At 40.8% G+C, this 16,743-nt stretch overlaps 1 protein-coding gene across 1 annotated transcript; it reads right to left on the bottom strand.

The window, feature by feature from the left end:
* Positions 1-1,089: 1,089 nt before the first annotated feature.
* Positions 1,090-14,986, bottom strand: LOC143301964 (prostamide/prostaglandin F synthase-like). Its single transcript, XM_076616441.1, has 7 exons — positions 14,845-14,986; positions 13,578-13,782; positions 12,186-12,237; positions 11,503-11,566; positions 8,106-8,181; positions 6,277-6,472; positions 1,090-3,294 (listed from the first exon to the last, which is right to left on the bottom strand). The coding sequence occupies exons 3-6, from the start codon at positions 12,197-12,199 to the stop codon at positions 6,312-6,314; spliced, it is 315 nt and encodes a 104-aa protein (XP_076472556.1). The 5' UTR covers positions 12,200-12,237; positions 13,578-13,782; positions 14,845-14,986; the 3' UTR covers positions 1,090-3,294; positions 6,277-6,311.
* Positions 14,987-16,743: the final 1,757 nt, after the last annotated feature.

The following is a 16,743-nucleotide window of genomic DNA, read 5'->3' as shown; positions in this document are numbered from 1 at the left end:
AACTGATGAATGTTTCTCATATATCTTATTGATAGCTAAATTCTATATATACAAATGTAGAATCAACAAAGTAAAACCAACATTACAAATGTTCAAAAAAGACCTCAAGCAGGCATATGAAATAGACAAGTATGCCTTTAACATAACTATGGAATATAACAAGTTTGTGGAAAAATGGGCACTTTATAACTGTTTGATACAAGATTAAGCTTCTCAATGCTACCTTGGGACTTTGACATTGAACATATATTGTTTTGCTGTTATAGATTTGTCAGTACTTAGAACTTAATTATATGCTTACCCTATACTTTCTCATGCACAAAACATATAAATTCTGTATCTGTAAACCTTTGTCTGAATAAAAAATGTTGAAAAAAAAAAATGAAAAAAAAAAGTTTTTGGTGCTGGGGACTGTTTTTTCACACAGAGACTTGGTGGCGAAAGAGATTCAATGAAGCGTACATGGATCAGTCTGCAAACTTAGACGCCTCCTTTAAGCTGAAAGTGACACAAACACAGACATGGATAGGGGTATCCATGTGACTAGTTTCAGTAGCTCAAGGAGGCGTCACTGCATTCGGACAAATCCATATACGCTACACCACATCTGCCAAGCAGATGCCTGACCAGCAGCGTAACCCAACGCACTTAGTCAGGCCTTGAGAAAAAAAAATAATAATAAAAATAAAGAAAGAAAGAAAGAAAGAAAATAATAATAATAGATAAATACATTTTTAAAAAAAGAAAAAAAGAACTACTACAAATAATAACATGTATAAGGCACAAAAACTTGATGAAGTCAACTATAGGCATACAAAAAAATATATATATAAAATAAATAAATAAATAAATAATAATAATATTTAAAAAAATCATAATAATAATAATAAAAATATCTAGGACTATAGGAAATCATGATATGCACAACAAACTGGATATTTATCACATTTGTATTGTCTTGTGTCTTATACACCTTTCCGTTTCAAGAAAATAAAGTAAGAAATTCTTTTCTATTCTATTCAGACAACCAGAGACACACAGAAACAGCCCATAACAAACAGGAATACTAATGACAGCAACAAAATGACGTTCCCAATTTTTAACTTTTTATTCAAGCAGGCAAGCAGGAATGTTACATAACCATGAGCAAAGAAGCTGTCAGCAAACCGACAGAAGAAGGCTTTCACGAAAATGCACATCAAATAGTTTAATGCCTAAAAAAAAAAAAGTGGAAGGTCACTGAACAAAGCACAAAGTCAGACAAAGCAACAAAGACAAGAGTTTATATGTACGTCTTGCTCCCAATCTATCGTGAAAACACTAAAGGTTCGATGATAAATGACTGAAGTTACATCACACACTGATCCATCAACCTATCAACTTCCAACACCACTCCAACAAAAATGTCACAACGGTTCACCATTATCTCAATCAGAACATGTCACAGATGTGGCGCTTATTCAACACCATGATAGTTTAACATTTTCATAATCAACGTCATCACAGAGCAAGCTTTCTCATAACAGTCAGAAAATTTAGAGGAAGAACAGGAAAAAACCCCACTGAAAGTATACAATCAATACAAAATAAACAAAAATTATGTTCAATATCTGTCCAAATACAACAAGGGAGGTAAATTATCTAGCAGAGTTTCAGTAACTTTCACCAAAGTGTTTTTTGTTGTTGATTTTTTGAATGCCCACTTCAAATAAAGGAGGGAGGGAAAGAAAGAAGAGAGAGAGAGAGATGGAATATTGGCATTTTGGATTTAAAAAACAACAAAAAAAAAAAAAAAACCACAGAAAAAGGAGCAAAACAACAATTTTAATATAAAAAAAAAAAACCAGCAAAAGGTGCTCAGATTCTCTATGTAATGGTACAATTTTTCTTAATCTCACAAGGAAGAGAATTATTTCAACAAACTCACAGTAGGATAACTAAAGTACCAAATAACACGCACAAAGCAACAAAAACAAAAAAACAAAAAAAAAAAAAAAAAAAAACCCACAACTTCTACTACAATACTACTACCGAATAATGTTTGCCAGAATTTGATTGTGATATCAGGTGTATGTGAACTTCCTCAGAAAATGATTGTCATCACTCCTAGCGTTAAGAGCTTGTGAGAATATCAAATGAGTCTCTAAGCCTTCTGAGTCGTAAGCGTGTGAGAATAGAAATAAACATAAGCCTAAAAAGCTTCAACAGAACAGTGATAACGCCTGCTACCTACCATGTTTCATCACAATGTTATTTCAGTTCATTTGAACATGAATGTACTGCCTAGCCATCTCACAGAAAGCTGACGATGATAATACCTAATAAGCCCTTCTCTCCCTTCTCAAGATAATGTTTGTAATATGTCTACTACCTCACTGAAATAGGATGACCTATTTCCCATGCAAGCTTCAATAAAATATTAACTACTGGAATAACTTTCACATTCATATTCACGGAGAGTATGATCACAATAAAGCCAGTCTACACATAAAATTCACACTGGTGGGGAAAACAAAGAAAACCAGAAACAGTAACAAAAAAAAAAAAACAACAAAAAAACCCAAAAAAACCCACAGAAAACCCCACAACAAAGGATCCAACAAATTAAAGTCTTTGATCGATAAACCTCATCACATTGTTTAGACCTCCCCCACGCCCACCCTCCCCCAACACATCCCTAACTCTCTCCCTAATCCCTGGCTCCGACTCTATAAAAATAAAAATAATAGTAATAATCATCATTTGCAATGTTCATCTTTAATTAAAAAAATATAATAAAATAAAAAATTGCCCAAGAAACACGGAACATCTCGAACATGAAAGACCCCCCTCCCTTCCCCCAAAGCCCCCCCCACCCCCCGACCTCCTCTCCCCCAATGCCAGCACAACACCCTCGCCCTCACCAATACACCAACAGCACCACCACTACAACATCCACCACCCGTGTGAGTGCACATCATGGGGTCTCCCTCTCAGCCGTGTCAGGGGCGCAAAGACCCCAGGATCAGACCCCCTCCCTCCCTGAAAGTCAGAGTTTCGGCAAGAGGTCGTCATGGCAACACGTTCAGGGAGATCACCCCACAAGCGTCAGACGGGTCGATGGTGTTGTTGTTGGTGCTGGCAGTGTTGGTGCTGGCGTTGTTGTTGTTGTTGCTGTTGTTGTTGTTGTTGTAGCTGTTGGTGAGAGTGTTGTCAAACAGAAGATCTGCTGGACGACGATGGCACCAACCACGCCCTCAGTAATGACAACTCCAGGTGTCAGGCCGTCCTCCAGGCAGTCCATTCTGGTGGCATCTGAAAGTGACAACGCAAATCGTTGAACAAAACATGCAGAAAAAGGGGACCCTTGTTTGCCCAAATTAATAACTTTAAAACCTCATATGGGTGACTTCAGTTGACTAGACAGAGCACCGGCATATGCGACTTTAGTTGACATCGAGGGGTCATGTTGATAATACCGAAAACTTAGCCGTATGAAGAGCACAGGAACAGGAGTCATGATGGCTGCCGGAAAAAAAGGACGCTACTTCCGGGAGGTTATTGGCCGTAGCTACTTTCATTTTCTCCGCATAGGCGGATAGTAGTTTGCACAGGACAGGAATGTCAGACCCCTGCCGGAGTCTGCACTAGTGGGTCAAGGTTAAGTGTGTGTAATTAAAACTGTTTTTCACATTGTGACAAAGCTTGACAGCTGCAGCCAGTTTCCCCGCCAATAGAGCAATGACTGACCTTTGCCCCCTGACCGAGTTTGAAGTGAACAAGTCCACTGTGTAGCTTTAACTCACTCAGTACGGCCAGTCCTCTCTTCTCCTCTACACAGACCCCCTCGGATGTCCAGTGGGTGTCTAAATGACCCAACTTCTAGCTTCCGTCGTCAGAATTGTGGTATTCTTTGTCAACATTCACATCTTCAGTATAAGAGCCTTCCGCTTGCAATATTTTGATGATGGTAATTGAGGTGAAACGCTGTTAACGTTGTCTCTTTCGCCGTTCGTATGGAGAGAGTGAACATGTGACTGAGAGCATCTGTCTAAAAATATTTGGCACTGGGGAGCATTTTTCACACTGAAACTTGGCAGTGAAAGAGTTAACTTTACTTTCAAACTTATTGTCTTCATTGACACTAAAACCCTGATTGTAAAGATGCTGTCCTTCGATATAGAAGCAAACAGGCAAAAGAATTGTCCATGAATGGGAATATAATAATGAGGAAAAGAAAAAAAGACAAATAAAAAGGGACTTTTAGTCTCAGATTCTCAAAGATGTCTCAATTCGTTCGGACAAATCCATAAACGCTACACCCCCATCCACTAGGCAGATGCCTGATCAGCAACATAAACCAACACACTTAGTCAGGCCTTGAGCGCACGCATGTATTTGAATACCTATCAGAGTGGATTTATTCTACAGAATTTTGCCAGAGGACAACACTCTCGTTGCCATGGGTTCTTTTACAGTGCACCAAGTGCGTGCTGCACACGGGACCGCGGTTTATCGTCTTATCTTTTCCCTCAGCGATAAGTTCAGTTGTGGCAGGTCCACTTCCTTTGCGTTAGCTGTGCTTGACTATGTGTGCATACATATGTATGTGTACATAACTACATGCATGTATATGAATGTGTATTGCGTGTGCGTGTGCGTGTGTTTATGTAAGTTTGTGCCTGCCTATGTGTGCGTATGTGTTAGGGTAGCTGTTAGATACACATGTATGTTAAAATGTATGTATGCAGCGCGCGCGCGTGTGTGTGTGTGTGTGTGTGTGTGTGTGTGTGTGTGTGTGTGTGTGTGTGTGTGGGTGTGTTTGGGTGTATGCGCGCACGCATGCGTGTGTGTGTGTGTGTGTGTGTGTGTGTGTGTGTGTGTGTGTAGTCACATTTTGGTGTGTGTATGTAACATAGATATGATGTTTTATGTTAACAAAAGCGTTTTTGTAAAGCACCTAGAGCCGATTTCTGGATAGTGTGCTATATAAGTATCCATTATTATTATTATTATTATTATTATTATCTGAAAGACTAGACGCTCAGTTTGATTTTCCAGTCAAACTTGGGAAGAAAGGGCGAGAGCGGGATTGGAACCCACACCCTCACGGACTCACTGTACTGTGGAGTGATGGCCTAGAGGTAACGCGTCCGCCTAGGAAGCGAGAGAATCTGAGCGTGCTGGTTCGAATCACGGTTCAGCCGCCGATATTTTCTCCCCCTCCACTAGACCTTGAGTGGTGGTCTGGACGCTAGTCATTCGGATGAGACGATAAACCGAGGTCCCGTGTGCAGCATGCACTTAGCGCACGTAAAAGAACCCACGGCAACAAAAGGGTTGTTCCTGGCAAAATTCTGTAGAAAAATCCACACCGATAGGAAAAACAAATAACACTGCATGCAGGAAAAAATACAAAAAAAATGGGTGGCGCTGTAATGTAGTGACGCGCTCTCCCTGGGGAGAGCAGCCCAAATTTCACACAGAAAAATCTGTTGTGATAAAAAGAAATACAAATACTAGCAACTGAGTGTCTTAACCATTCTGCCACCTTTCTGCAGCAAGAGGGAGAGAAGAGAAAAAAGGGACCAGATACAGCTCCAAAAAAATCTGTATACTATAACAAATTTGTACACTATTTCCAATTGCTGTTGGTGAACCATCTGATTAGCTGTGTGGTCCACCGTCCTCCTCCCAATACGATCTACAGTGTGAGGATGGGTTAGGTCCTTCAAAAATATCCATGATACACGAAATGATGTAAGCTTGCATCAAACTTTATAGATTGGCAAAAAAAAGAAAAAAAAAAAAAAGAAAAAAAGTCCATCATCCCCCCCCCCCCTCCCGCCCCTGTCCCCTCCATCTAAAATCAATTTAGTAAACTGATGTTAAATATATCGGCAATAAACAAAGAAATTTATTTTACTATTACCATAGCAACATCGTCATCATCATCCTCCTCCTCCTCCTCCTCCTTCATCGTCATCAATATAAACAAAATAGTCTCAAAGTCTGTGGCCGTCCTCCCAATACCATCTACAGTGTGAGGATGGGTCAGGTCCTTCAAAAATATCCACGATACACGAAATGATGTGTAAGCTTGGTGGCGGGGGGGGGGGGGGGGGGGGGGGGGGGGGGGTCATGTGCTTATGGGATGATGTGTGCCTAAATCAGTAGGTCTATGAAGCGGTAAACGTGTGTATTACTCAAGTCAACATGCGAGCGTACTCAGGCGCAGAGCCCAGCTGGAAAACCGCCACAGCGCAAGCCTTCGTTCAGTTCTGTAACCAGTCTGACCTTATTCCTTCTTGGGCATCTGGCACACATCCCCATCACAGCTCACGGCGCCACCAGCAGCAGCAGCAGCAGCAGCAGCACCCTCTGGGGCCGCCTGGGGTGGCGGCCCCTTCGATGCCGAGTGCCTTCAGTATCTCTGCGTTCGCTACGCTGTCCGAGGGACTCTCCTGCTTGAAGCTGAGCAGAGTCTTGCCCCCTGGAAAAAAAAAGCTTCAGTGTCAGTTTCTCTGAAGGAGGTGTCACTGTGTTTGGACAAATCCATATATACACACGCTTCACCACATCTGCTAGGCAGATGCCTTACCATCAGCATAACCCAACGCGCTTAGTCAGGCCTTGAGAGCAAGTAATATATATATATATATATATTTGTGTACCTATCATAGTGGATTTATACTACAGTACAATACAACACAATACATCTTTATGCATCCAACTGGAAACAGGTTTTCTTCTACAGAATTTCGACAGAGAATGACACTTCTGCCGCCATGGGTTCTTTTCAAGTGTACAAGTGTGTCCTGCAAATGGGACCTCATTTTATCATCTCATCCGAACGACAGGATGCTCAGTTTGATTTTCCCAGCCAAACGTGGGAGAAAGGCTGAGACTGGAATTTGAACCCACACCCTTCACAGATTGTTTCAGTTTCAGTTTCAGTAGCTCAAGGTGGCGTCACTGCATTCGGACAAAACCATATACGCTGCACCACATCTGCCAAGCAGATGCCTGACCTGCGTAACCCAACGCGCTTAGTCAGGCCTTGCGGAAAAAAAAAAAAGGAGGGGAATAAATAATAGATAAGCTTACATAAATAAATAAATAAATAATAATAATATAGAAAAAGGTAGTAGTAGTAATAATAATAATAATAATAATATATAAAAATATAGATTGGCACAGATTGGCAGATGAGCATTTTAACCATTCTGCCACCTTCCTCCCTGTTTCATTACAAAAAAAAAAAAACGACTCAAATTCCATGCACAGAAATCTGTTGCGACAAACAATAATGACGAAATGCAATACAACTACACGAAAAAAAAAAAAACAATTTCAGACACCCCACCGACTCCCAGAGAAATCTGTTGCGACAAACATTACAGACTAAATTCAACACAACTCCACCAAAAAAAAAAAAAAAAAAAGAATCTCAAGAGACCCAGCCAACACACACTAAAAATCTGTTGCAACAAAGGAAATTTTCTTCCTAAAATTACGTTTACCTAACATACTTACCGTGACCCACTAGTGCAGACTCTAACAGGGGTCCGATTCCTGTTCCTGTGCAAACTACTATCCGCCTATGCAGAGAAAATGATCTGTTGTTGAGAGAGGCAGAGGTAGAGGGCTCAGAGTGATCGCGAATCGATTGCAATCGTGCCTTAATTTTAGCCCGATCTCCCAATCGAGCCACATAATTTTGCGACCTCGCTGAAGACATAATTGGACAAAAAGCAGAAACGCCAAAGACAGATAGAAAATGCGAAAAAAAAACTTAACCGTATGAAGTGCACAGGAACAGGAATTGAGATGGCTGCCGGAAAAAGAGGGCGCTAGCCAGCGGGACAAAGGGGAGGTTACCTACTTCTGGGAGCTTATCGGCCGTAGTTACTTTCGTTTTCTCCCCATAGGCGGATAGTAGTTTGCACAGGACAGGAATGTCAGACCCCTGCCGGAGTCTGCACTAGTGGGTCACGGTTAAGTATGTGTCATTAAAATGAAAGTAGCTACAGCCAATAACCTCCAACAAACATTTTTGACTAAATGCAATACAACAACTCGAAAAAACAAACAAAACAAAACAGAATCTTAGAGACCAAGCCGACCTTTTTCAACGACCAGCAGCCCTCCGTTCTGCATGCCGTCCCCTTTCAGGTCACCTCCCAGCTTATCTTCCTTGGCCTGCACACGTTTATACACACTTCTGGTACTTCTTTTATGTTGACAATGATGGTAATTATGGTGATATGTGTGACGGCCTTGAGGTAACGCATCCGCCTAGAAAGCGAGAGAAAATCTGAATGCGCTGGTTCGAATCACGGCTCAGCCGCTAATGTTTTCTCACCCTCCACCAGACCTTGAGTCGTGGTCTGGGCACTAGTCATTCGGATGAGACGATAAACCAAGGTCCTGTGTGCAGCATGCACTTAGCGCACGTTAAAGAACCCACGGCAACAAAAGGGTTGTTCCTGGCAAAATTCTGTAGAAAAATCCACTTCGATAGGAAGAACAAATAAAAATACTGCACGCAGGAACACTACAAAAAAAAAAAAAAAAAAAAAAAGGGTGGCACTGTAGTGTAGCGACATGCTCTCCCTGGGGAGAGCAGCCCGAATTTCACACACAGAAATCTGTTGTGATAAAAAGAAATACAAATACAATTACAAATGATACAGAGATATACACACTTCTGGCACTTCTATCATATTGATAATAATGATGTTAATATTACAGAGATAAACACACTTCTGACAATTCCTTATACTGATAATAATGATGAAAATGATACAGAGATAAACACACATCTGGCACTTCATGTTGATAATAATGGTAATGACGACGACGACGATGATGATGATGATGATGATGATAATACAGAAATAAACACACTTCTGGCACTTATCTTATGTTGATAATAATGGTAATGATGATGATGATATAATAATACTGAGATAAACTCACTTCCAGCACTTCTTTATATTGATTTGTTTTTGTTTTTTGTTGTTGTTTTTTTTCTTTTAGTTGTTGTTTCTTCTTCTTCTTCTTCTTCCAATCTTACATTGCATGTTCACACTTCCATCTACTTTTTTCCTTAATTGAACAAATAAAATTAACTGCGCAAAAAACGGAAAAGAAGCTTCAAAAAAAAAAAAAGAAGCTATTTAAAAAAATCAAACAAACAAAAAAAGAACATATAGGTATTTCAAAACACATAAGTATTTCAAATTCCAAGAACATTTTTAATGTTATCCATCTAAAATCTTTCTTTTTTTTCTCTTTTAAAAAAAAAGAGACTTAAAAGGGACGTACACAACAGCCAAGTGGTTAAAAGTATTACTGGACTTTCCATCCGCGAGTCCTGGGTTCAAATTCCCGACGCGGCATCTGTTAGGTTTAGTGTGGAAGTGTCTTCCTTATCTTCCAGGTCAGCCAGTGTGCAGACCTGTTAGCATCACTACCGTTATCATCACTGCTGTTAGCATCACTACCGTTATCATCACTGCTGTTAGCATCACTACCGTTATCATCACTGCTTTTAGCATCACTACCGTTATCATCACTGCCGTTAGCATCACTGCTGTTAGCATCACTACCGTTATCATCACTGCCGGTAGCATCACTGCTCTTAGCATCACTACCGTTATCATCACTGCTGTTAGCATCATTACTGGTGTTAGCATCACTACCGTTATCATCACTGCTGTTAGCATCACTACCGTTAGCATCACTACCGTTAGCATCACTACCGTTATCACTGCTTTTAGCATCACTACCGTTATCATCACTGCTGTTAGCATCATTACTGTTATCATCACTGCTGTTAGCATCATTACCGTTATCACTGCTCTTAGCATCACTACCGTTATCATCACTGCTGTTAGCATCACTACCGTTATCATCACTGTTGTTAGCATCACTACCGTTATCATCACTGCTGTTAGCATCATTACTGTTATCATCACTGCTGTTAGCATCATTACTGCTGTTAGCATCACTACCGTTATCATCACTGCTTTTAGCATCACTACCGTTATCATCACTGCCGTTAGCATCACTGCTGTTAGCATCACTACCGTTATCATCACTGCTCTTAGCATCACTACTGTTATCATCACTGCTGTTAGCATCATTACTGTTATCATCACTGCTGTTAGCATCATTACTGCTGTTAGCATCACTACCGTTATCATCACTGCTGTTAGCATCACTACCGTTAGCATCACTACCGTTAGCATCACTGCCGTTAGCATCACTACCGTTATCATCACTGCCGGTAGCATCACTGCTGTTAGCATCACTACCGTTATCATCACTGCTCTTAGCATCACTACTGTTATCATCACTGCTGTTAGCATCATTACTGTTATCACTGCTCTTAGCATCACTACCGTTATCATCACTGCTGTTAGCATCACTACCGTTATCATCACTGCTGTTAGCATCATTACTGTTATCATCACTGCTGTTAGCATCATTACTGCTGTTAGCATCACTACCGTTATCATCACTGCTGTTAGCATCACTACCATTAGCATCACTGCCGTTAGCATCACTGCTGTTAGCATCACTGCCGTTAGCATCACTGCTGTTAGCATCACTACCGTTATCATCACTGCTGTTAGCATCACTGCCGTTAGCATCACTGCTCTTAGCATCACTACCGTTATCATCACTGCTGTTCCTTGTTTCGGTGATCGGTTCTCTTGTACTTTTTCTTTTTTCCATTTATCTTTCTTGCTCTTGTGTCTCTACATAAGCTGCCAGAAATATTAAAGTCTATTACTTATCACTATAGCTGTTAAGAAGTCTACCCCCCAAAACAGAGCAGGGCTGCGCCTATATGGTGGCGTAAAAACGGTCTCACACAGTAAAAGCCCTCTCGTGAACATACGAGTCAATGTGAAGAGTTGCAGCCCATGAACGAAGAAGAGGAAGTAGAATCGAAGTATTTTACGGATAACTATGGTCGTTAAGAAGCCTCAGTGGAGGTGGAATCAGTTACATGCTGGACTTCTGATCCAGCGTTCATCAGTGATCAGGGTTCGAGGTCCTGTTTCAGCAAGGCGTTGTGTTCTTGGGAAAGGTTATCGGGTGTTTCCCCCCAAAAAAGTGACATGCTGTTTTGAATTTGACAATACTCGCATAATTTGCGTCCAAACTTTTAGATATTTTGCACACTTGTTGATGATACCCTAAGGTTACTGTGTGTAAATTTTCAACGAATTCGGTTTCTCTATCACTGAGAAAATACCCTGATATATCATCCGCCAATTTTCCTTACTCCACCCCAAGTGCGAACCGGTACCCGACTTTAGTTGGGGGGGAGGGAAGCTTTAAACTGTGGAAGGAGAAGAGGATTGGGGCCTGCCTACTTATGCCGAGCCCTGAACAAAGTGGATATGAATTCACTGCCCTTCTGGCTAACACAGGCTATGGGATCTTCAAACCATCTATTTCCTTATCCATAGTTGTTACCTGCTACTGCTGCTCATAGTTTCTCACCTTAGAATAGGCAGTTCTGGAAGCCTTGGAAAAGATGGCAGGAAACATGCTGAAGAAATTTAACCTGCACACATTTGCAGTGTGAAAAAGTAATCGCCAAAAAACAACAAACAAACAAAAAACATGTTGTTAAACATGAATAAACATACACAACAGCTACAACCCAAAATAACGTACTGGTGTGGCAAACAGTATAATACATGTACATCATTCAATATTCTCACTACCCCTTTTTTTCTTTCTTTTTTTTTTTTTTTAAATCAAAACTAGGAGAATTTGGCTCATACATTTTCACATGTACTTTTTTTTTTTTAAATGTCAGCATAAACATACTGTTTCTATTCTAATGTTTTAAATGCTTTCGTCTTGTTTTGTTTTGTTTTTGTTGTTTTATTTTGCAACACTTGAAAAAGTTGTGGCTAATTATTATTAAACCTGACAGATTTATCAAACAGAACAACTTTGTAGTTTGTAGTACATGAATTTCACATGACTTTGTCATTATACCACAAAAAATCAGTTGCACCAAACTGTCTTTATTCGCGCAAGAAGAACACAACAGAAACAACAACAAAAAAGACCAAACTACAACTGCAACAACAAAACTTAGCTCAACAAGAACAGCTTCCAATAAATACACTGATTAAACGTACACACACACACACACACACACACTGGCTTACCTTCTAAATCCCATGAGTTTATACGTCTCCTTCTTTGTATCAATAAATAAATCTGAAACAAAAAAAAACAACAACAACTGACTACCCTTTTTTTATTTGTTAAAAATAACTAGTCAGGAAAAATCACAAGCAAAGTCATAATTATACCACACACAAAAATCAATGCATATATTTTTTTGTAAAATGCAGTTCCAGATTTGTGGATTTTTATCATGAGAAATCAATTTGAAATAGAGTTTCAATATTCATCATGAACTGAATCCAAGTTTATGAAATCATCTGATTTGCAAGACAAAGAAAATATAGTGTCTTTCCACCTTGACAACTGGTGGAATCAGAATTAAGAAACATTTTCCTATGTTAATGATTTTTTCTTTCTTTTTTATCACTTACTGTAATCAATATGTATGTATGTATATATATATATATATGATAGTCAGTCATGTCCGACTATGACCATCAGAACAGCAAAGGAGGCAACTGCTGTTCCGACTATTTGGGCTAGAATTTGATTATAGTGGAGAGTGTCTTGCCCAAGTTACATCCCCACTCTCTCGGCCAAGAGGGTTTTAGGACAGTCGGCGTTGGGATGGTTCCCAAAGGCCAACTAGCCCACAAGGCTGCAGCACTAAGAGCCAGTGCAATTTTGCCTCCTAGTTTGAGAGTCATAGTCCTTCACAAAAGACTAAGCTGTAAATGATTCCCCATTGACTGGAGAAACCATTGATAATACAGCTCTCACTTTGCTGTTGGTCCAAATATAAACTTATGTCAATCTGTGATATAAGCCGAGTGTTGGGCCTGTATGTATATATATATATATATATATATATATATATATATATATATATATATATATATATATTGGTAGATAGATAGTACATAAGTATATAGACATAGATATATATATATGTATGATAGTCAGTCATGTTGAACTATGACCACCAGAACAGCAGAACTGCTGTCCAGACTATCTGGGCTAGAATTTGATTATAGCAGAGAGTGTCTTGCCCAAGTTACATCCCTTAACTCTTGGCCGAGAGAGTTTTAGGACAGTCGGTGTCGGATAGATATATAAATATATATGTGTGTGTGTGTGTGTGTGTGTGTGTGTGTGTGTGTGTGTACAGTGCGTGTGTGTGTGTGTGTGTGTGTGTGTGTGTGTGTGTGTGTGTGTGTGTGTGTGTGTGTGTGTGTGTGTGCATGCACTCAAAGCCTGACAAAGAGTGCTGGGTTATGCTGCCAAGGTCAGATGTCCAGCAAGCAGATATGGCAAGGAAGCACAAATCAATGGATTTACCCTGTCATGTTAAACTATGACTCCTTGAGGAACTGAAGCTGAAAACTGAAGCCAACCCAGGCTCAAACTGAAACACCCCTCCCCTCTCTTACCCCCTGAAAAAAACTGCCCCTGCTGGAACTCCTCCAGGCCGAGCTCCTCCAAGCCGATGCCGATGAGGCGCACCCCCTGAGCATCCAGCTGAGGCTTCAGGCCCGAGAGCTCCTTTGCATGGAGCCGACAAAAGGCTCATCCGAAGCGGCGGAGGAAAGCAATCACACAGGTCTGGCCAGCATAGAAAGACTCGATGGCCACGCTCTGCAAGTATTCAACACTGAGTTTGATTATAAAATACTATGTTAGCTCCGGGGGGATGAGGGGGGGGGGGGGGGATGAAAATAATAATAGCAATAATAATAATAATAACAACATGCAAGCTTGTATAGCACAGTACCCCCCCCCCCTCTCAAATGGGGCTCACCGTGCTTTACAATAAGATATACAAATCTAAGACTAAGTGACATAAAAATATGTACAAAAAACAAAATAAATAAAATAAAATGAATAAATAGATAAATAGATATAGTCTGTAGTATCTTTGCTCTGAACAAAATGTGTCTGTGTTTTGTTTTTCTTTAATATATATATATATATATATATATATATATATATATATATGGGGGAAAATGTTGAATACATGCTCCTGACTGAGTGTCTTCGTTTAAGGTATGATAATCAAGTACAAAAAAAAACCCCAAAAAACAGACAATTCTGGTGGGGAGAAAAAAAAGACCCAATGGTTTAACACAGGAAAGTGTTCCCCTGGTATGCTGAACTAGACCTTTGACCTTTGACCCTGGTTTCAACTGAGTCTTATCAATGGTGTTTGCTAAGACTGGGTCACGGACCTTTGACCTCAATCCATGAAGTGCAACTAAAAGTAACAAACAGAAAATACAACTCAACAATCCTCCAAAGTCTGATTCCTCTATCAATAAATTGTGGTACTCCCGCTTCCCCACATCCTCGTTCCTCCAAGAAATCACACACACACACACACACACACACAGGCGCGTACGCACGCACGCACGCACGCATGCAAACACACTCACACCCAAATAAGGGCGATTACACAATCCCATTCTGCAACGTGAGCCAAAAAGACCGTTTCGTTTCAAACAATGCAATATTCAGAGCAATAGAGAGGAAGAAAATGAGCAACGGAACGTTCTACCGAAGTATCTTGCACGCGCTTTGACTGACCACGGATCGTCAAAGACTGAAAATTACTGAGTCACCGAACTCAAAGCCGCGGCCAAGCATATTGAAGTCGGCTCAAATGTGACAAAAACCCCGAGTAAAAGAGTGCATAGGCTTTACCTCGTTCGATGTAACGCTTCGAACTAGGCACTTTGCAATTTTTGACAGTTCCATTGTGGCAGTGAAGCTCTTGAAATGATCCGCAGTCTCTTGACGTCTTTTCCCAGTTTTTACGCAATTTCACTGAGTGTTGCCCTGCCCCTTTCGTAATCACGTGGTTCAATATGACCTAATTCCCATATGGTTTGGACTCTTTGAAGATGACCCCCCGAATCCGAATAAGGACTCGTCACTGAATCTTTTCACTGCAAAATGATTGACACAAAGATTGATTGCCGGATAACGTTGTGTAACGGAAACGTGTCCCAAGTACAGGCGTTTAATATATGTCGAGCGATTGTGCTAAATTAGTTCACAATGCGATGACAAAAATCATACCGCTGAAAGTATTTTTCCTTTGCAAACATGCTTATTTTCGTCAAATTAGGTCAGGCAAAAGTGTTTCGAATCCTTTACAATATTTATCTTTTCTCATGGCAGGGCACAATTGGCTAACATAAATTCATAATTGTCATACGACACTGAAACAACTAGTACCCTGTCTTCTGTTGTTTTCAAACTAACTTTACCTGGGAAATGCTTTGCTACTAAAATAAGTTCTCCCCTACTTCTATTTGTGCCTTCGTTAAAGAAAATAGTTCCACCCCACTGTTTCTCCCAAAATGGTATGTCTTTGGCTGTTACATGTGCTTCTTGTAAACAAATAATGTCAAACTTCTGCTCTCTTAAATAACGAAAGATTGAAATGCGTTTAAACGTATTTTTCAACCCTCTTACATTTAAAGATGAGATCAATAACTTGTCCATTGTGGGGGTAAATCAAAATTCATTTTATAGCCTATTGATGAGTACACACAAGATTAACATCGATAAAACATAACACATAAAATTAATCACTATTCAGTCTCATAGTCCGGGGACGAAAACCAAAACCGTCTTTGACACAGAGGACAGCAGCAACACATTACCGACAATTCTCGGCAGTCACAGGCTCCTGGGCATGAACGGGGGGGACTGGGCTACCTGATCGTCGGTCATTCCGTCGACGATGCTTGTCGGTCCTGTCCCTCGGGCTGCGGCGATCCTGGGACCGCTGGCGCTTGGGGGTCTCGGACCTGCTGCGGTGCTGGTCGAAAGAGAAGAGGGTGGACTGACGATAGCTCGGTCGGCTTCTGTCACCCCGGTCACCAGCTTTGCTGCCGGAACATCCAGCACCTTTTGTGGAAGAGTTGGATGCTGGAGATGTGGCTGTGGGAACAGGAGCTACCGCTGCATTCTGGATGTCCGAGTACACCCCTCTGTCGTCTCCCTCCTGCTGCTGGGCATGCTTCTTGTCTGCTGGGTTCCCTGCAAACTGACAGGCTGCATCACCTCTCTTATGTCCAGGTTGTTTACACTGTCGGCACACAACTTCTTTTGTGCACTGTGAGACATGATGGTTAGACTCCAGGCATCGTGAGCAGAATACTGTTTTTTTAACTTCTTTCTGCTCTTTGTGGTAGATTTTGGCATTAAATATATTCACTTTCAAGATCTTTTCAAGGGGAGTGGGGGGAACGGAGATGAAAACAAAACGCCGCCCAGTTAAGAAACGGGTTAACTTGTTGTCCTGGTCCCTAGCCCTTTCGTATTTGACATTGGATCTGAGTTCACATCCTATTTTAGTGAGGGAATGTTCTATTTCCGAATCAGCCACGGATATCGGAATATTGTCAATCCACACCTTTGTGGACAGTTTTTCTTCTTCTGAGCCATCCCTAAGAATGTAAGGATTTGCATTAGAGGCCTGTATCACAGTATCTCTCACGCGCATACCTTTAAGAAGGATGTCTGTACGAGCCTCCTGTGTTGCAGGGTAGACACGCCACAAGCCTCGTATCTCCTGTTCCCCAAGGATGG

Source organism: Babylonia areolata, chromosome 28 (genome assembly GCF_041734735.1).
Source record: "Babylonia areolata isolate BAREFJ2019XMU chromosome 28, ASM4173473v1, whole genome shotgun sequence".
Taxonomy (NCBI): Eukaryota; Metazoa; Mollusca; class Gastropoda; order Neogastropoda; family Buccinidae; genus Babylonia; species Babylonia areolata.
The sequence above is the reverse complement of the archived record's forward strand: the minus strand, read 5'-3'. Positions and strand labels throughout refer to the sequence as shown.